This window comes from Passer montanus, unplaced genomic scaffold (genome assembly GCF_014805655.1).
Source record: "Passer montanus isolate IOZ18808 unplaced genomic scaffold, ASM1480565v1 scaffold8, whole genome shotgun sequence".
Taxonomy (NCBI): Eukaryota; Metazoa; Chordata; class Aves; order Passeriformes; family Passeridae; genus Passer; species Passer montanus.
The window spans coordinates 12,381,338-12,403,257 of record NW_024373256.1 but is presented as its reverse complement, the minus strand read 5'-3'; the positions used below and the strand labels follow the sequence as shown (position 1 = coordinate 12,403,257).

At 38.9% G+C, this 21,920-nt stretch overlaps 1 protein-coding gene across 32 annotated transcripts in view; it reads left to right on the top strand.

Annotated features, from left to right (window-relative positions):
• The window catches only part of RBFOX1 (RNA binding fox-1 homolog 1), a 1,145,409-nt gene that overhangs the window by 786,833 nt on the left and 336,656 nt on the right, over positions 1–21,920 (top strand). Inside the window, exon 1 of one of the 32 annotated variants that reach the window (XM_039732163.1) lies at positions 16,858–17,138. The exons of the other annotated variants lie outside the window; for them this stretch is intronic. Coding sequence (XP_039588097.1) covers positions 17,121–17,138 — 18 coding nt within the window. The 5' untranslated portion in view covers positions 16,858–17,120. Of the gene's footprint in view, positions 1–16,857; positions 17,139–21,920 lie in introns of those variants that run through there. 32 annotated transcript variants of the gene reach the window in all.

Genomic DNA, 21,920 nt, shown 5'->3' with positions numbered 1-21,920 from the left:
AGTGATTTTTCATTACAATGTGCTGCCTGAATAATAATTATTTTTCTGTTTCTTAATGTCCTTTTGCTTTCTAATCTGGTGTCACTTAAGTGATACTAAATAAAAAGGTGTGTTTTTAAAGGCATATTAATTCATCAGTATTGCCCTCCCTACCTCCCTGCACACACTGTGCTTCATCTGTGTTTCCTTTAAAGAAAATAATGATGTTCTTTACTCCCCTTTGTGTTTTGTGTTATCCAGTCCTGGTTTATAAATCTTTTTGGACAGTCACAGCCTCTCCTCCTCTCTGACTCTCTCCTGCTGCCCCTTGCTGCTCGTGAGTGGCTGTGTGTGGTTGGCATTCTGATGCATTAGAAATGACCTGTAAAGACACAGAGCTCACAGCTTGCTCAAAACCATTTAAAAGTGCTTTTCTGCTTGTATTTCAGTCCGAAAAACAGACTTTGAAACACGCGTGGTCCAGGTTATTTAAGGCTGTGAAGAAAATTGGGATATGAGCCCTAAGCATAGATGATTTGGAGTACATAAAGCTATAAATAAGGGCAGTGACAGCTCAGAAGTCTGTCTGCTGTTCCCACTGAACCTTCCTTGCTGGTCTCACTTGAACCTGGGGTGGTACTTTCTTATCAGAGCTGAAGGACATGACTTCAATGTACAGGGTAACTGAAAGCTTGCAGAGCTTTACCCAACCTTCAACTCATCATTTATTATTTTGTATGATTAATTCAGTCTAACTGTTTAAAATGAGCTCCATGGGTTGTGCTGTAGAAGAAAAGGTTTTGGTCCTGATGCAGCAACACCAGATGAGCTCTCCAAGGTGGGCAGAGAGCAATTTTAAACTCTAATGTTGGGAGGCTTTATAAATGTTCCTGTGAATACCAATGAGGTCTAATGGTAAATGGTGTGATTAGCTTCCTTGATGTGAAATTCTAAGTGACCCAGTTGTTGCTGTAATTAACAGCTTCTTTCACATGTGCTTATTATCAAGATGCATTATATGCAGCCAGAGTTCCTTCTCTGGTCTGAAATAGGGGCAGGGCAGGCTCTTACTGTCACCTTGTATTTAATATCAACTTTTATGTTTTTATAGTGTTCTAATTTTCAAGGAGACAGAAGTTTTGCATTCCATATTGCTCTTTTTGTCTTGTCTCTTATATGGTAAATGAAATAAAATGCAACATGCAGCAAAAAATGTATCAAAGTTACACCATGTAGAGGGAAAACAAAAGCAAATGCATTGATGCCCAGCATATTTTTTAAGCAACACTGATCCTGCAATATTTAGCTTTAATAAAGCAATATTTAGCTTTATTTCTGTATTTATTAATTTATTAGGTTTGTAATGTGCTTAGCTGTACTGATGAGGGCTCTGGAAACTTTTTTAAATAAACTTTTTGAAGCTCATTGTTGTGGCATTAGCTTTCTCCAGTGGGTAAGAATAGTTCACTGGCATTTTTGTGTCCAGTGTTCCTCTGATGCACTAAGGAGTTACATTGTGATGCAGTGATAGACACTAATTTTTTAATTGGTTTGAGCTGAGCAAAACCAAACAAATAACTGGAGAGAAGAAGAGAATCAGAGTGGAAGTGGTTTGTTAGGTAGATGTTGTGTCGAGGGTTTTCTGAAATTACTCAGGGTGATAGCAGGGTGGTGGTTGGCCAAGAACCTCTGCTCTCTGTCCACCTCTTCCCACACTGGACAGGAGACAAAGAAATGGGTATGAGCTTGCTTTGTGAGTCAGTGATGCCATGTTACCAGAGAGCAATGTGTAATTCCTAGCATTTCTGCAAAAGAGGACAGCTGGTTCTGGCCAGTAATAAAAATGTCACTTTTTGCCTTTCCTCTGAAAACCCTTGATCTGCATTTGTAAACAGTGTGTGTGTGTTTTGCCTGGAAGAGTAATCTGGAACTACCAAGTGTTAAATGTCCCTCAAAGGAAAAGGGGTTCAAAGGGGAGATAACCACTAAAGGTGGGTCAGCCCAGTGTGTTCACTACTCATCCTTTCCTTAAGAATTCACATGTGCTGCATTTGATGTGCCAGACAAGTGGCTTAGAGTGATCCTGCTGTAGTTATTGCAGTGAGCTGTGTTCATCCTCCCTGTAGGTGTAGGTGGAGATTCAGGTAGGTGAGATCAGTATGGAGATGTATTTTTGGTCCACGATTTGTATCATGCCTTGACATGCAATGAAATTGGAATATTCTCACTCAGTGTCTTACCAACTATATTCCCAGAGGTTCTATAAAGAGTAATACACATCACAGCTCAGGAAAAAAAAAAGCAACAACTTGGAAATGAGATCTAAAAAAGACAGGGGAGAAAGGTTAATTGTAGGAATGTGATTTCATTTAAATTTTAATGTAGCTTGAAATAAATATGTGCCCCAAAACAGCAACTAGAAAAATGTAAATTTCAGTTGCAGTTTTTCTTTGCAGTTCTGCTAAATTTTAGGAGCCTTCCCAGCTATAGTAACTCATAATGTTACTATATAAAACTCCAATTTGTTACTTAATATTATTGCAACTTAAAACAATAGCAAGGTAATGAATACTGTCGAGGTTCTTTTTTCAAGTGCCATGGCCTCTCACCACAAGAATTGTGTTGTCTTCAAATGCTGACTGCTAATAGGGCCCTTGCATCAAGAGAATAAAGTGTTTGCTGCACTTTGTTCAATAGTTGTGCCACCCACTTCAGGCTTTGAATTCTTTCAGGAATAGGTAAGAGGCCTTTAGGTAATGTCTTGACTCTGCTCTTGATGGAATGCTGTTCGGAAAACTTTCCATTCCTGTCCTGATGTTTTGGCATCTCTCTCTCTGAGAACAGCAGGCAGAGGCTTTTCTGCTGTTCAAGCACCACTTTCTTTTGAATTCAACTTGGATTTTTGCACAGTCAAGAATTTTCTCTGTGTGGTGCTTCAGAACTGCTGGAACTGAAGTACTACAGGAATTTTTGGTGAGCAATGCTTGCACTAAGGACCTGTCTGGTTAGGGTGATTTTGTGTGGAATTCGGCAACTCCTCAATGTGTGTTTAAACTCATACCTGTACACAGAAACCAGGGACAGTGAATAGTTCCCTAGGGGTAATGAAGGTTCAGGAAGTGGTAAATTTGTGAAAGGACAGAAGGTAATATATTTGGACAGTTTAAGGGCTGCTGAGACAGTACCCAAGATAAATTCAATATGCCAGTGCTCTCTTCCTCCTGCTGCACAAACATGAGCAATGCCCAGTCCTGGATCCAGTCTGGATTTGGGAGCAGCTTCTGCACTCAGAGCAGCAGCTCTTGGTTCAGACTTTCTGCAGTGGCTGCACACAGCTCCTGCTGCAGAGCACTCGCTGTGAGCAGGGATGCTGTCCTAGAAAAGAAGAAAGGTTTTCTTGCTTAGTTTGTGTTTGTTGAGAGGGAGCTCTTTTTTCACACAGCTTTTGTAGTTTCTCTTTGATCATCTGGAAACCAGACCTTTGAGTGCACAGCTTTAACAGTGTTTATACTATCCTGACTTATTATTTCAACCTCTGCTGTTGCTGAGGCAATTTGACTAGCAAAGATCATGGTCTCTAGTGTCACACCTAATTCAAGCAGGAAATGCTATCTAGTTTACAGTGCAGTTTTGAGGATTTGTGGGTTTGGGGGGTGTTTTGTTGGGTTTTTTTTTGATTGGTTTATTTGGGGTTTTTTTTGCAAGTTTTGGATTGGTGTTTTTATTCCCCTGGGTGTTTCCACGAGGCCTTTCTGGCTTGGGTGGGAGTTGTGTGGCTTTGCATGGGTAGTGCTGTTGGCTTGAATTATTTACTTTTCTTTTGCACTTGGGTGAAAAAAAGTAAAAATCCAGGAATGGTTTTACAGCTGCAGGTAGTTGGGCTGTATTTTTAACACCCTCTTTGGTCCTTCTGCATGGTGGATTTCTATTCTCATTTACTCATATGTAAAAGAACAGATTGAGCAACAAGATTTTTAAAGGGAGCAGGAAAATATGGTAGAGAACTGAAAAAAAACCAAACAAATTTATATGAACAATCCAAACAGTGTGATATTACAGGGACATATAGTCACTGAGCCACTTTGACTTCTTGAACCAGTATTCTTTCAAATAGAGAGAATGAAGGAATATTGATTTTAATATGGCTATCATGTCCTTGGTTTGATGTTAATGGTCTTTTTCTGTTCTGTAAAAACTTTCTTAACTTTACTTGTTTAAACTGGTCAGGTGTACTACTCTACAAAAACATTTCATTATGCTTTTTTAAGTAGCTGCCAATTTTTTTCAAAGCACCAAAATTACAAGGAAAAATAAATTCACCTTAAAAAAAACCCAGAAATGCATGAATCAATATTAACATGCAAATATATACATACTAATATGTATTTGTATTACACATAAATATAAATACAGTTAAGGATCCAGTCCTACTGACTTGTCATTGACATGCACATACACCACACTGTTGGATAAAGAGTGAAATCTTGGTTTTGGATAGGCCAGGATTTTAGAAGTCTGTGTTTGTTCTTAGTCTCAACTTTATTAGTAGTAAGACTAAGTGAACTGTAAGCATGCTCTGTTCTATTCTGCAGAAAAATCCCAACTTGTCCTGAAAGCCAAGCCTTTGTGTTCAGCAGGAATGGCTTTCTTGGTACAAAATTCCTAAAAAAACTCCATGTACTCCTGAGGAAGCATGATAGAGAGAAAAAAAGAAGCTACACCAAACACACAAAATTTATGTTTTATCATGCTGACAATAATTTTTGTCATCTTGAAATTCTGGGCTCAAGAAGGAGCTATACTTGGTGTTGGAAGACAAGTGAACTACAGAATTTTAAAACCACTTTTAGTCAACTAATTTTTCCTCTTTTCACAAAGGCTTGCAGCAAAAAAAATTGTTTAGGAAAAAATGTATTATCCAGAGTTTCATGCTTTTCCCTGTGTGGGCCTGGACAGGCTGGAGCCAGGTGAGCCTCCTGAGGCTGAACCTGGTGCAAGGTCCTGCCCCTTGCCTGAGGCCATCACCAATACCAGCAGGTACTGGGGGACAAATGATTGAGAAATTTAAGAAATCCTGAGCTGGTATTTTCATATTTGTACCATGGTATCTGGAGGATCCATTTTATGAGCCAGGAAGTCGAGAAAGGCAAAAATGCTCTGCTGATTTTCAGCATCTTTGTTGTTCCTCACCCCTGGGAGAAGCCGACCTTGTTTCGGGAATGTTTTCTCCTCCACATCTGTGTGCTGTTGTGTATCTTGAAGCTTTGATCACCTCTGTTTTCTTTAAAGACAGTGTGGCTTAGACAGGGAGAGGGAGATATAAACCCAAAGTGTATCAGATCACAGACATTTTCTATGCCCCACTAATGCCAGAAATCTGAGCCCTTCCTGTGAAGGAGTGGCTACAGATGTACCCCAGGTATGTAATCAAGTGCCACATAGGCTGTTATTCATAGGTAATGGGCAAAAATACAGATGCACTCAGTGCTCACCTGTTCCATTTCCAGCATTTCTCTTTCATGCAGCAATCTCTGCCTTTGGATTCTTAAGATCTCTTTGAGTACAACACTGAAAGTAAAAGAAGTGGTGTTCATCTCAAGGTCACTTTGGTACTTGAGAGCAGCTGCCCTCCAAAGAGCACATAATGAATAGTTTTATTACCTTTTGGTTGGTTTTCCCTACATGCAGTAGATTGCTTCATATGCTATCAGCTCATTTCTCCTTTTTTTCTTTTTTTTTTTCCCTCCTCTGAGCTACTGCTTTCTACAACTGTTTTCATCATTGTTAAAAATCATTTATATAGCACCATAAATTACAGGCACTTTACAAGCAAGGAGTAAGATACTGCCTTTGCCCCAAATACTTTATGGTTCAGATACATCCTTGATATCTGGTGTACTTTTTTTTACTTAACACACAGCCTGGGAATTTTAAGGTAGATTGCATTAATCTCCTGTTTTATTCCCACAATTTTTCATGATCAAATGAATGGTGAGAGCCTTTCTGTGATGCAGATAACCAATCATCTGTTCGCTACTTCCCATAAAGGAATTGTAAACATTCTCCTTACTGAGAATTCCAGGCACATACTTTTGTGCTCATACATTTGCATCTAAAACCTGTAGGCACTGGACAAAACAAATTCAGCCTTTGATAATTTGACTCCCCCAACTTGTTATTTTTTTCTTGACACTCTAACTGGCATTTCCCATTTTTGTGGAATGAAATCTCCCAGGAATTTTCACATGATATTGCCACAGTGCCCATGGAAAAACCTGGCAGCATAATCTTTCAAAAGGTTGTTTCTTTCTTGGAGTTTTGGCTCAATTATTAGGCTCCCAAATCCAGGATATCTCATACCTCATTTACACTCCTGTTTCCATTCATGCAGATATCTAAAATCTAATTGTAGTGATCAATTTAATTTGAAATTAGGATTTTTTAAAATTTTGCCTGGATGATAATAGTCCAAAATACATTAAGTTCTGTTGCTGTAATTATTTACTATTCTCTTCCTTAAAACATAGATTATTTTAAAAAACCCCAAACAAACAGCTGTAAATCTAGGAAAAAAAAACCCATGTAAATTCACTCAATCTAATTTTTCCTAAGCCCTTGAAATGTGCAGGCCTTGGGTGCTGAGCACTTTCCCAGTCATGCTTAGCTGGAAATGTGGAGTCCACTGTGGGATTGTGGGGTTTTCTTTCAGTTCTGATGATCTTGTATCCAGAGTATCTATTTTACACTGGGACAGTAAAATATTTTTATATTAATCGGTGTTAAAAATATATCAAAACTTTTCTTGACTCATTTGTATGCAAATTTGGGATTTTTTTTTCACATGTTGACATCAGAACAGAGCAATCATGGTGTGCTAGCATGGCCATGCATTTCTTTCTGGTTTAAAAACGAGATCTAATGGCTGAAAATAATTACTCTCCTATATTTCATTCAGTATGTTAAAATTACAATTCAGAACCAAAATTTTTTCTGAGGTTTTTTTCACTAATTTCTTTGAAAATGCATTAGAGACTCCAAAATATTGGATAATGGTATTAGGTTTACATTTAAATCTCAGGTTTTACTATTTTTAGAGAACTCTGTCGTACATGATACCAAATATATAATAATGTGAAAAACATTGGCTTTTATTTAAAAAAAGGTTGAAAGGAAAAGAAATAAATTATTTTTCAAATTGATTAATGAAAATATATTTCCATGTCTTACTCAGAATCATCCAAGCTTTATTTTGAAAGTGCTGGCAAACATTGAAGTTATTAAAAAGAGAAAAAAGGTCAGTAAGTGTGCATGTGTAATCATACTACCATCAGTGTGGCAATATAATCTAGAGAAAATTCACTTGAAACAAAGATTTTTGATGTTATTCCGGTAAATAACAAAAGCAGATTGATGTTTTTGTGTGTTTTTCTGAACGAAACCCCACCCAAATGCTTGCACTGTTTATTTTGCTGCTGGCACTAAAGCATGGTATTGATGCACTTGAAATGCATTATGTGGAGCACTCAGCCTCCCCTCTGCTTAGGCTCCTGCTGGAGGCACTGGGAGTGCCTTTGCTTGGCCAGGTGGAGGAAAGAATGTCAAATTCTTGGAATGGGGTTGGAATTTGGAACATAGGAAAAATCTTAAAAGGTGTACCTCAGGCAAAGAGAGCTTCAGTGTATGTTTAATTAGGTGTTGGTGCTCCCTGACCTCATCAGTGTTTGCATTTCCACAGCCATAGAAGGGTTTAATCCAGTTTTAATCCAGTGAGTGAATGTGGAGACTCACTCAGTGTGCAGAGAGCATCCTTGTTCAGGGCTCAGAGGAGAACACCAAATATCACCTCTGAGAGGCCAGATGGCTTTGTGCAACCTGATCCTGCAGCCCAGAGTCTCCCTGCCTGTAAAGAACTGCATTAAGGAGCCCTACTCATGGAGAATTCCCTCCTTTGAAGTGCAGGCCAGGATGGAAAACAAGCCCTGCTTGTTAGCCCTTTGCTCTGAATGTAACGTGTTCTTAGGAAGGGGACCCAGTTCTGAATGGGATTTGCTTGTTTGTCATATTGGCACGTGACGTTTCATGTGAAAAAAAATAAATATTAAAGCATCTTTTAAAATGCTTTAATATTGTTAACTTGCAAAGCTCACTTTGCCGAGGTGCTGTGGTTTAGCAAGGTCTTGCTCAGTGAAAAGCAGTAAGTGCTGTGATGTCTTTCATCAGCATTTTGCAATTTCCCCTGTGGGGGAGCCCAGCTGAGCCTGATGCAGTCCCAGAGAGAAGGGATAATCCAGACTGTCACCAGCTCTGTGCCCACAGGAGCTGCTCCTGCTCCTCAGGAGTGTGCTTTTCTGAAAACAAGAGCAGCAGGTGTGTGGTCTGCCCCTTGCTGGTGCTCTTTTAGGCTCAGTCCAAGTGCCACCAACCTTTTGTAGTGTGGGAAGTGCTTCAGAGCTGAGCACTAACCCTGGGCTGCGTCAGGATCTTGGTATTGTGTTGGTGAGTTGTGTCTGATGAAAGGGAGGAACAACCACTCCTTGTGATGCTACTGGAGAATTTCCCTCCTGAGAGGAGAAAAGAAAAAAATCTCAGCTTTCACACATGCACAAAGTATTATCAGCCTGTACTAGAAGAAGAATCTGCATTTTGGTTTGAGACAGAGGTTGTATTTCCAGAATGTCACTGTTTTCAGAACAGGGTGTAATTTGTTTTGGGTTTTTTCAGTGTCAGTACCTGTGCATTTGCTGTTGGAAATAGTTAACTTTGCATTTTGTTGCTGGGAAAGGAGCATCCAACTGATGTGAACCATGAACCCCCTAGGAAAATAGAAAATACATAGATTCAGAGCATCTCAGAACACCAATTAAATATTTAGTGTACAAGCTGGATCCCTCCTAATGGAGAGTGTCTGAGGTAAACACAGCATCTCTAATGTACAATCAATTTAATAACGGAAAGGATAGGCAGCTCCTGGAAGGGAAGAAGATGTATTTTGATTTCAGGCAGAAGTAGTGTATGAGTGAACTTCTTAATTGTGAGAATGAATATTCAGGGACTCCAGCTTTGGTTTTCTGAAGGAATTTCTGATAGAACTGCAAGGCAGTGGGGGAATGTGAAGTACTCACAGGTTGGTTTGATGATTGCCTGGTTTTCTGGCCTGGTGGTGGCTGTGCAAGTGGGTCTAGAAGCAGAACACTGACATGATTTGTAATGCTTGAAACATGCAGGGAAAAGTATTCTGAATCTGACCTTTTGCAAGAAGCTGGATACACCCTTTTTTTTTTAATACCAGGAAAAAAAATCCTACTATGGGAACATTGGAAGTGGTATAGTGAGCTGGTTATCAGGTGCTATCACAATCTTCTGTCCCTGAGTTCCTTGGAGCAGTGCTGTGTGCATTTACCAGCTGCTCAACTACCAGAATTCCTTCAGAGTTGTGTTGCATTTAGCTTTCTTCTAGAAACACCTGTTCTTCAAAACCATTTCCTGTTTAGAGAAATCCTAGAAATGAGTCCTGGTACTTTGAAGCTTCCAGAGTGACCCAGAGCAGGCCATGCATAGCTGCATTCACTCCCATTCTCAGATGTGTGGTGCTCCAAGATGCCAGGAAGACATTCCCTCTGCCAGACTGCCAGAAAGCACTGTTCATCTCATTTTGTCTCCTGGCATGCTCTGGCTTCTCTCTCGGGGTTTGAACTGATGGACAGAAATTTCCCAGTATTTTTGAAGTGATTTCAAAATAATTTGAGGCCACTTCTGAAAATCAGGACCATTTGCCATGCACGTGCATACAGCACGTTGCATACTTTGGGAAAGCACTGATGCAGCCTTCATTATTGTCTCACTACTTATTGGTCTTTAATACACAAATAACAGATTTCAGAAAATGTCAAGTGTTTCTGGAAAAACATAGTCTGAGACCTATTAAAGGCACTGTGAGTGCTGTTCTGTGAGTCTCATAGTAGGAGCCAAAAAAAAGAAAAAGGGCAATGGAGAAAATCTGCAGACATCAAGATGATGGAGAGGGTCCTACAAGTCACAAAATGAAAGGGAGGCATAGATGCCCAAAGTGTTTTTGTGGTCTGGAAGGCAGCCAAAGAGGCATTGATTTATTAAAGAGCAGCCTCATGGCTTCCTTTTCTCTGTGTGATGGTGCCATTAGAGCTCCTCAAACAGTCTCTGGTTTCCTTGAGAATGAGGAGTAGAGATTCTGAAGACGGAATTGTTTCCAGGCTGATGCCACTGCCAGACCATCACTTTGCGTGCCCGACTGGGGAATTCAGTGTGTCAAGTGTGAGTTCCCCGATTGTTAAACACAGCCACTACTTGTGCAAGAAGTACCCCAGCAGTTGTGTGGGTTTTACACTCTGCATTTGTGTTGTGGTATAAAAAAACCCAGCTTTAATGAGACAGCTATAGTGAGACACCGATTGTCTCAAAAACGCCAAACTCAGCTGTTTTGTTAATGGAGTTAACTCGGGGCTGTCCTTGTGCACTGCTAATACACTGGGAGTGATTAGCACCTGTAGCATCAGCTTTTTGTCTGGTTCTGTAGATATCTCAATCCTCTTATGTAACTCCTTTTCTCTCTTTTCCCTCTGAATAGCCAGGATTTGTTTTGTAGCTTTCCATCCCTTGCCCCTGCAGTGCCTCCCTAAAACCCTGCCCTTGTGCCTCCTCCTTTGTCACTTGTCCATGGGCAACACCTCCACCAGGACACTGCTGCAGAGGCCTTCCTGATACTGTGAGCAGAACTGGAGGTGCTGGCCAGCCTCGTTGGTCCTGGTGCTGTTCCCAGGAGTTCAGGTGGCAGAGGAGCAGATTTTTCACCTTTTTCATGGCAGGGCTGCCATGCAGTGGTGCTGCCATCAGCTCTGGGAGCAGGAGAAGTGTGCTCAGCACAGACTGTGGATGTGCCTGTCCCTCACCAAATCAAAACACTGATATAACCCAGCCCCAGTTAGGAGGCTGTTCTCACCTTGTTAAAAAACAAGTGAGACGAGAAGACAGAGCATGCATTAGTTTTGTCAGATATATAGTCAGAAATAGCAGCTGATAGGTTTGCTGTGATAAGCTCTGTATGATGGCTCTGCTGAAAGGTAGGCTGTTCCATGATTTACTGAACTATTAGAAGTGGTAAAACTGATCCATTTGTTATCATCCAGTGCATAAAGACTTCAGGATTTAAGGAGCCTGCACTAAATAACAAAGCAATTTATATACTCATAAACTGAAAATTACAGGGAAGAAGTCCTTAAGTCATTGGTAATAGGAGCCTTTTATCATATTAGTGATGATTACCAAATATTAACCCCTACTCCCGTTTTTAAAACAAAATCTTACCTTACAGTAGTTGCAATTACTTAAAGAACTCCTAGAGACAACTTTGTGTTGATTTATTATGCAAGTGTGGCAAGTTTTATTTATTTATCTGAGTGCCATCCCTCTCCCAGCCCATCAGGTCCCTGCATCAGCTGATGAGAGCTGATTGATGGTTCTGCCAGCAGCAGCCTGGGGCTGATGTTACCTGAGGAATGGGATTAGCTGCCTCCACTACTAGGGAGCACATCTTTGCCCAAAGCAAATTTGAGTGTAATATCTTGAAAAGAGATTTTTTTTTCCTGTGTTTCAATTACTAGATAATAGTTAGCAATAGTTGGTTTCAGATTAGTCTGTTCTAAGGAGAATATAATTATGTGTCCTACCGTGAAGACAGAAATACTCTCTGCCAGGTTTTAAAAATGCATTATAAGATTGTGAGTCCTCTTTGTGTTCTCTTGAAGCAAAGACTTTATGGGCACTGGAAAGAAGATGTTGACTAAAGCTAAGCAAACATTTGTCTGGAGGTAATTTTACTGATGACATTAGTTTCTTTTTCTGTTCCAGAGTGTCTTGAGATACTTAATTCATTCAATTTTATTCAACCAATCTAAGTTCTCAAGGAACAGATGAATTGAGAGCCACTTGTTACCAGTATTCAATATTTGATATCCAGCTTGCTTTGTTTAAGTGTGAATGATTACATGCTGAAACAGATTTGTTTCTTTTTGTGAGCTGTATAAGCAGAGTATCTAAAATCAGGATTTTCACACACACCTGGGCACTGTCCAGAAAACTGGAGGAGAGCTGTACCAATATTTCAGGAATTTTAGTTAAAACTCTTTTCCTGCAGCGGGTAAGTTCTGATCCCACTGTCCTTGTGTTAAACTTTTCCTTCACAGACCTTATTTAAGTAAATTCAAATCCATCATCAACCCACAGTAACACTGATCAGACTGAAACTGGAGTCCAGCTGACATCCAAAAACCAGGAGAGATTATGTGAGGTTTCCTGTGGCTGCCAGGGCTCTCTTTGTCAGAACTGTTGGCTGAGTCTGTTCTCACCAAAGAGTGAAGAAGCAGCAGCAGTAGAGCACCTGCCACTGAAATTATGGGTGTGGATTGACTGAGCTGTTACCAACTGAACAATGATCACTAATAATTTGGCTTAATTATAATCACTTAGCTACCCTGAGTCCTGTCAGGACAGGATGTTTGAGTGTTGGGAGTAAAAAGCCACAGGCTTTGTGGCAGACACATCACAAGTGAAGTGTTGGTACCAGACAAAGGGACAGACCCTTCATGGTTTTCTTCCCATCACCTTGCTGTGCTAAGAAAAAGGAAAGCCAAGTTTCATGCTGCTGGTTCTGTGGAAAATGATCATTTGTGTGCATGTGCCATGGGATGTGGGATGGGGGAAGCTCCCATCTGCCTCCATCCTGCTTGTCCCCTTGGCCTGTGCACTGAGCACAATTGATCTCAGCCAGCAATCCTGACTGGGGTTTGAAATTCTGCTGAGCTTTAATGACCAAGTTGTTGGCTGATTGCTACTCAGGCTTTCCTGGGACAGTATTCTGACCTTGTTGTAGAGCAAATGAGCACAGAAACCAATTTCTTGCATCAAAAGTGACAGAAGGGCTAAAGCAATAGAAGTTAATTGAAAATTGGAAAAAAAAAAAGCAACCAAAAACTATTTGGTGAAAACACAGTTTATAAACCAACAGAGCTGTACATAAAGTTGCACTTCAGTTGCTCTTCTGTATTTATGCTGAAACCCAAAAAGCAGAAGCCAGAAAAAATACAGCAAAACCCACCCCCTTAAAACTGCAGAGACACAAGAGCAGATTAAGGACTTGTTTTGTTCCATACCACCTAACAATTTGCAGTTTTTCATTTCATATACAGCTGTGATAGATGAAGCTGTTAAGGTGTGGAAATTAAGCACAAACACAAATATTTCTAGCCTTCTAAATACTTCAATTTTTTTTTGTATTCTGTGTAAATTATGTGAGATTTTAGCGTTGTTGCAGCTCATGTATCATGTGCATAATTTGTATCTTGGGGAAGTTGAGTAAAAGAAACCAGTTTATTACCAGTAATGGCAGTGTAATCATTCCCATCACATTCTCTCCCTCCCTTATTAGGTTTTTTGGTTTTTAAGAATTGTTAATTCCCTCCGGTTTAAATTTGGAAGGACAGAGATGTTAGTTGAAAACATACTCATTAAAGTCAGTAAGTTTTGTCTTTGCAGTCCATTAGTCAAATCTATGATTTTGATACCCTTAGCACCTAGAAAAACAGGTTATACCATCTAGCACTGAGCTTGTTTTAATGTTCCTGCAGTTCCTAGGAGTCTTACACCCCTTGGAAAAGGAGGAACTTAGTCTGCATTTTCTTATCTTCCAATGCAGTAAGCAGCAATATCAGGGCTATTTCCAATCTTCTGTGTCATTAATAAATATGCCAAGATATGTCTATGAATTATGGTCCTTTAATAAGGTAATGGAACTCCTAGAATCTAGAGCTTGATTTTTTAGAAATGGGAACTGTTGAGGTGCCAGTAAGAATGTGCTGATCACAAATATAACTAATCTTGATTAATTATGAGTACAAATTTTATTGTTTCCTTGTTACTATTACCAAGTATTTTTATCTACCCTTAATATCTCACCACTGCCTCCTGATTTTATATGGAAAATAAATGATATTCTGATTGATTATAAAAGTTCAGGCTGTGGTACAAGCTCACACAGCAGTGCTGGTGCTGGAGCTGACAGCACCTGAGAGCCCCATGTGAGCATCTTTGGGAGCCACTACAGCAGCACACAGCAAACACCCAGATTGGTAACACAGCTTCTGACTGCCTGTTTTTTAAAAGAACACCATGGTTCTCATTGATTTCAATAGCCTTTGACCTGAACCCAATGTCAGCTCTCTTAGACCAGCCTTTGTTAAAATGATTGTGGTCAGTGCCTTCAATTTACTTTTTTCACATTGTTTGCAAATCCAGAACATGTAAGAAGTGACCTTAGCAAACAGGGTTCAGCTTCAACTTCAGCCATAGGTGCAAAAACCAGAGTAATATACCTGGTTTTAGTCATTTTTTATCCACGTTTTTCTACCTGCACAGGAACTACAGCTGATCTAACAAAGTATTGAATAATATCTGTATGAAAAATAAAACACTTCAAATGAATGGTATTGTACAGCAGCGTTACAGTTTATTCCTCTTGTTTTGGAGGAATAAGATGTGAAGAATTGGCTGAGTAACCAATTTAATAATGAAGAGAATTTAGAATACAGAGAGAGTAGTTGAAAGCCTTGGGACATCATTCCCTGAAGTTTCATATGCTGCCTCTCCTATGCTCCAAAACAGGGAAATTTTGATACAGAAGTGATTTATAGGCAATACCTGTGCACAGTTTTTTATCACATTAATAAAATCTTTAACTAGTCTTTGAAAATTCTAAAACCTCCTGTGTTCAGTTGAGGTGCACAGATAGAAAGAACTGCTGGCTGGCAGATGTTCAGATACATTATCAGAAAATGTATTTTCAGCCTAACCAGTATAATGTAATTCATTCTAACATGATATTTCAGGTTTATTACAGTGTAACTGACTACAGAACACAGTGCTCTGTGCAGGAGACTAAAGGAGTGAAGGTGTTCAGCTTAAAGGTGACAGGGTTAGGCCTGGTAGAGAGCTGAGTGTTGGTGGCTAAACTGACAGATCATTTACACAACTCAAAACTGCAAACAAAAGGGTTTTCCCTTCCTCTTGTAATCTGCCCAGGTGAAGGGAGTTGTTTTATATCATGAAACTGCACTAAACTTATATAAATGTTATTGTTGTTGCACATTACAGCAAAAATTATCACTCTAGAAATTGCTGTGTTAAATCTTTGCCTTTTGCCTCCACTAAAAGAGGCAACAACATTTTAGCTGGCTGTAGTATTTTACAGATGAAGCATAAATAGCTCTGTGTGTATATGTATTTGTTTATCTCTATAACCTTCTCTATTGAAATCTTGGTGTGATGTGCCACATGAATTGATTGCTTCATTTTGCTGTTTAATCAGCTCTGAACTGTCAGTGCTACTGCAGTTATTTTTACTTGGACTTCACCCTGGTGGCAGATTCCAGTTGGTTTAGTGCTGTGGATTTTAGTTTGCTCCCCCCAGTCTTGCTTTGCTGCTGTATCTCCTCTTTATGGGCTGTTTCAGCAGGTGCCTCTCCATTTGCCACCTGCCCTGGTGCAATTTAGTTAATGTAGTTTAATTATTTAGGTGATGTTTTACCTTGTATGGTCAGGCTGAATATGTAAATGGATTGGAGTTTTTTGGGTAAAAAGAATGGGGTTTTTTTGTTTTTAAGAAGTGAGAAGTTTGTGACCAAAAATAACAAATATATAATCAAACATTTAAAAAGGCAAAATTTCTGTTTAATCTCATTCCCATCACCATTTTTATACCTTATCTCTTTAGTAATTATTGATTTTTGATATTTGGTAGAGAGACTGTGTGAATAGCTCTCCACATCAGTACCCGAAATGTGCCATGGTCGGGGCGTGGCAGGCACCAGTTCACAAGGCCAGGCATGATTTTCAAACCCAATAATTCAGCCTTAAAAGTAACTAAGATTTGTCTCCTTTACATTTTAAAATTGTTTCTCACCTGAGGATGAAGCTAATTAATTTACTAAGTGTATTGTGTGTTTTAATGAGATGGGTTAAATGAGTTAAAAGTATTTTCTTGTAGCAAAGGATAAAAGTCCAAGTGTCAATCAAAAAACCTCAAGTCCCTTGCATGCTCACTCATTTACATAATATACATTCAACTTTAAAAAAAGAGCAAAAGATGCAGTTCTCTTTATTAACCTTTATAAAATATGCAAATCACAGTCATAACTTTGATTTTGAAGTATCTGTTACAGTAAGAAAAAAAAAAATCCTACCAAAAATAAATCAAATCAGCCCAAACACTTGTGCTGTGGTCTGATTTACTGTTTGTGTTGCCTGTTTCTGGTGCTGGCAGCAGGAAGAGCAGCAATAACACTGTGGAGACAGTAGATGGCTGTAGAAAAGTGTGTTGAACACTCCAGTGTGAGCGTAATAAGATTGGGAAAGGCCTTGACCTGACTGGATGCAGCTTTTATCTGGAGTACATTTAAAGAGATAAAGGAGAAGCAGGGTGCAGTACATGTTCCTTTCTTTTCTGTAGGAGCTTTGCTTTGAGTTTAAAAATTTCTCAAATGCGGGATTTGTGAACTGGGTCCTTCAGCAGGGAGAGGTAATGGCTCGAGAGCCACCAGAGTCACTCTGAGGATTTCCCCCTCCCTCAAGACATCTTAGAAATCCTCCTATAAAATTCCTACAGAGGGGGCGTCTGTAGATCCCATAATAATAATCAGGAAGTGGTATATTCCCATTTATTTATTTATTATTACTTTTTTTTTTTCCCCTCTCCACACCCCCCCCTTCAGTGTAGTTGGCTGCCTTTAGTGCACGGACCTGCTCATTAAATAGATACACCAAGAACTGTTACCTAAGCAAGCTTGACAGTAAAGAAAGGACAGACTGAGTTAGGGAGAAAAAGGGAAGAAAAAAGACAGCCTGAAGCAAGTCACTTCACACGCAGAAAGAGCCACTGAACGAATGCTGTTCTCATAAACAAACTAAAAAAAATACCTTGTATAAGAAGAGAACTGTGAGGACTTGACAGAAAAAAGGCAAGATTTTCTACCCACTGTTTTCAGTTTTCCTTCCAGACATACTTGGTGAAGTAAGGAGACTTCTGTTTGCTGACAGAGCCCTTGATTTCTTTCAAGATGATGATGTATTTGTGGGTAGGTAGTGTCTCTCTCCATGTCAATCTTTTGTTAATAAATGGACTTTGGGAGTGTGGATTTTAGCCTGTAGTTGCAGCATGTTTTGTGCTATGGAAGGTGTGTGTGCTGCAGGGGAGCGTGGCTGGGGTGCAGTACCTGTGCTTGCATTTCCAGGCAGAGTTTAAACAAACCGGGTCATTTACATGAAGCTGGAATTTATTTTCGTGATTTGCAGGATGTGGCAGGGTGCACTGCTTTCTTTTCAATGCCTTAGAATGCATTGCAATTGTGTAAGATTCACTGTGGGGTTCAGTTACAAAGCGAATGCTGCATCACTTGTGGCTGCTCAGAATTTGCTTTCTTTGTAAGAAATGAAACAATCTTAATGTGATTAAAACTTCTAATGTGTGTTACTTAACCCAGTTGCTTTTATACTAATTGTCACAGTCTGTCTTGGCTTTTGAAGTTTCTGGCAATTGACAACGGCAGATAAAGAAATAGATACTGTGTTCCTATTTCTGTGATTTTATATTCAGCATTGTTCTGATTCCTTGCAGCAAAATCTGCTCACCTTAAAAATAATTTTGTGTTGTGGCATGTATGTTTTAATTAGTAAAGCTATTAACCTGTGTATTCATCCAGGTTTTGATACAGAATGTTTTATTTCTTAGCAAAACAAACCCACAAAGAAATCAGTGAACAAATCTGCATACTTAAAAGCTTTTCTGTGTTCCTCTTCAAAGCCTGTACATCTTCTGGGAAAAATATTTTAAACTAATCTCATTTGACAATCTATTTATTTATTTAATTTAAATGTATGTAAAAATAGACAGGCGTGCAGCTAATCTGGGCCACCCCTGCAAAACAGGCTGCAGAGGATCAACACTGAATTCTCAGGATATTATCAGTAATCACTCCTTCTCTTTTTAAATTGCTCGTGGTTCAGCTGTAAATCTCCCTTTATGCTTTCTTCTCATTTCTGTTGAGCCTCCACTATATCTTAGTAACTTCTGTCACCCGTGCAAAAGGCACTGCATGTAGACTTCTAAGTTTGTTTTTTCAGTACTTTGACCTGTGCTATCGTTTCAGGAGCTCACCAATCACCGAGCCTGCTGATTTTGTCTTTTCCTTTTTTTCTGGGTTCTGTAGTACAAGTCCCTTGAATTTTCACCCGTGTGTCTGTGCATTTACCAGCAGCCCTGACTGCTGCTGGTTTTTAACCCTTACCACCATTCTGTGTTGAAGCTGCTGGTGCAAGGATTAGTTTCATTCTCCTTTTAGATTTATAAATCAGATGCCTCAGTTGCAGCAGTGTGTCTTTCACTCAGTTTGTGCTGTGCTGTTAGAGTTGCCATCATCCAAAGGAGATGCACAGTAAATATGTGAGGATAAGCCCTTCTTTCTAATATGTACACTGAGGTGAAAGGACATGCATTATTGTGTATTATTCTGTTTCTCTGTGGCACAGCTCAAAAGGTTTAAAAGCCAGGGATCTTCTCCCTCTCCAAGCCTAGGAACCATTGTTAATTTGAAAATTCAGTGAAATACGTTTTCTTGCAGGTAACTATGCAGATTTCTATCACTTTTAGTGTGCTGTAGTTTTTATTTTTGATGAACTTTTGTAGTTATTCTTTTCAGAGATGTATATAAATGTTTTAAGCAAAACAGCCATAGTAACAGGCAGTTTCTGATGGTTCCAGTTCCTGGTTTTCAAAGCTCCTAGTAATTAATATAAAGGTTTTAGTAATTAATATTTCACATTTAAAAGTGTGTTCATTCTATTTTTACTTAGTCCTCTTTACTTACATTATATGATGCATGTTTTGCTCTGGTTTTCTGATTTGCAGAATTCTTTAAACAGTCCCTCTCTTTTTTGGCACTGCTACACCTGGGTATTGAGTATTTCTTCCCATTTGCAACTGAACTTCTCTAGTCTAAATTATTTGTATAAAATCTCAAGATTAGTAGGAAGAAGCAGAGAATAAACATTTTAATTGTAGCAGAATGTTATAACTTTGTGGGTTTTTTTGGAAAGAGGGGATTTGTATTCATAGATTATTTTTTTCCTGAAATGTTATGGCTTTTAAACTCTAGACATTACGTGGCCATGCATAGGTACCTAAGATGCAGCATATGGAAAAGATGCAGTAGGTAAACAAGAGACTTCCAGTAGATGTAGGTGCAAGGTATAAACTCACAGCAGCACTTGGAGTGCTTTCTCCTGACATCACATCAATTTTTTATGTAATTATAAAAAGCTTCTCAGCAATATTATTAAAATTTAAAGTAGCCAACTTGTGTGAAAATGTAATCCTCCCTTTTTAAAGGGCTTAAAATTAACTTATTACATTGACTGAGATTTTTTCAGACTATTCACTCATTATGTGGCAGTGCTTACCCGTTGTTTCATTTGTAATGTAGAAACATTTTGGATATTTACAAAGTAAAAGAAAATTTTGTTTTCTTCCTATTCTCTAATGTCTTACTTACATTATCCTGGAACAGTTTGATGCCTTTTTTTTAAATTCTACTGATGACAGTGGTGTCAAGTTCCTTTTATTGAAAGCTGAACATGTTTAGCTAACTTAAGGCATTGTGCAGGAATGCAGAGCACAGACACTAATTCAGTCTGTTGACTAGAACAGTCTTGGTTAGGAGTTGTTCTTTAAATACATATTTCAACATTTCAAAAAGTAGAGAAAGATTTTAGTATTGTTAACCCTGTCACAGGAAATCCATATTTGTTGACAGCCTAAGCAATTAAATTATGTTTGTATTTATATTTTCCTCCTTCTCTGGACAAAGGAGATCTTTTTTTGGTCTGGTACTTTATGCACAGGAATCAGAGTGTGCTGTAGGAATCAGAGCTCAGCAATGTCAGAGTTCACACTGACCAAGAAACTTTGAAGGCTTTCAGGCATTACTGATTTGGGAAGTAGCAAATCCAAAGGGGAATATATTCTCTCAGAGGGGTACAGACCCTTTTACATCTGCTGCTGGTGCACTTTAATACTCCTTTCTCCCCAAAATGAGATTGTTGCAGTGACTCAGGGTGTCCTGGACCACTGCAGATGATCATTCCCATTTCCTGTGTAACTCACCTCCCCAAAGGTGATGGGGTTTGCTCAGAATGTAGCAAATATTTGTGTTGGGTTTTTGCAGTTAGAGGCTTCTGGAGTTGCTGACTCGTGCTCAGTGTGTAACTTTTGGTGGCTGAGAGCTGAGGCTGCTCCCAATCTTTCAGAGTCCCCAGCCTTCCAAACCCCCTCTTTCTGTACACTATTCCTCCTCCTCTTTTTCATACTTTGCAAAATAAGCCCAGTTTGTCCTCATGACAGCACAAGCAGCTGCAAACAGTTCCATGGTTGGCTGTTTTCCATCTGGTTGTTCAGTTCTCACTAACCTCATGTTCAGTTTTCATATTCTGAGTTAGAAGTTGAGCATTTAAAGTTACTGCATGTCATGAAAAAAATCAAATGCAATTAAATGTGTAATAGAAAAAACTGGAACAAAATAATTGGTAAATACATTTTTAAAATAAAAATTGTTACCTTTCCACATTTTGTTGTATGCTACAATGCTGTACTAAAATTACCTTAATGTACCATAATACAGTTTTATAAATTTTATAAACATCTAATTAATGTCTGCTTAGTCAGAGTAGTGCTTCATTCCTGTCAGTCTGCTGTTCTTTTTAATAATAGGGAATGAGTTGTCAGAAATTTTGTGTATATTTAGCAGAGATTTTTTTCAGTAGCAGCTTCAGAATGATACTTGATCAAACAAGGCAGAAAGCATGTCAGCAAATGAAATTTGGTATTTTTCCCAAAACTAGAGTAGGCAGATACAGAGAAACAGATTGAAAAAAAATGTGTATGCAATAGCAACAAGATAATTTCTTCTGGCAATAGGACACTGTTTTGACAACTCTGTAGAATAAAGCTTTTGGGTCCAATACAGAGAATTGTATTTGTCTGAATTAGCAAAATGTTCCTTAAATGAACATCTGGGAAGAAGTCTGGAAGAAAAGGAAGTAACAGACTCTAGCACAAATTTATCTGGATATTTAGAAGTTTAAATTCCTTTACGGCTGTATTTCTGGTGCTTCTCCCATTTAGAGGCATCCTAATACACATATATGAGTGTGTGTCAGCTCCCATATTCAAAAGCAGATGGTATTTTATTCAGCTGACCAAAGTCTGCCTGTTTTTATGCACCAAATGTGTGCAGCACAGAGTGTGCCTTGCTCCTGGCTCAGACAAGGGTGTCATTTCCAGCCTAACTTGTGCTCCTTGTGTACTCAGTGCTGCAGGACACCTTTGTAAAGGCTTTTTTTCTAAAGGAAATGAGAACCCTAAACAGATGTGAAGATGACTAAAATAATAAAGGAACAAAACCTTAGAATTTTTTAAATTGCAGTAAGGAACAAATACAATACTTATATTCTTTTGGATAACTTTACCTACTGTGTATTTTGTAGCATTGAAATTGTGTGCATTAAGCAGAGGATTGTTCTCTTTGATGAGGATTTCCAAAAACACCCTGGACTAAGACAAAATGCACTGCTGACTGTGCTTAAAGAGCTGCAGACAGTGAGATCCAGCATGAGCTAAGCTGAAAGAATAAATGACTGTGCTGAAAACAGTCAGAGGAACACTTCAGCAGTATAGATTTTATTGCATAGGATTATTGAGTAATCAAAGTATTTAGATCCTATTAGTTAAGAAAAATCAAACATATTAGCAGAAAAGCTGCAGATATCTTCAGAGTCAGTGATCCTCTTTCTGCTTTCCACTGAGA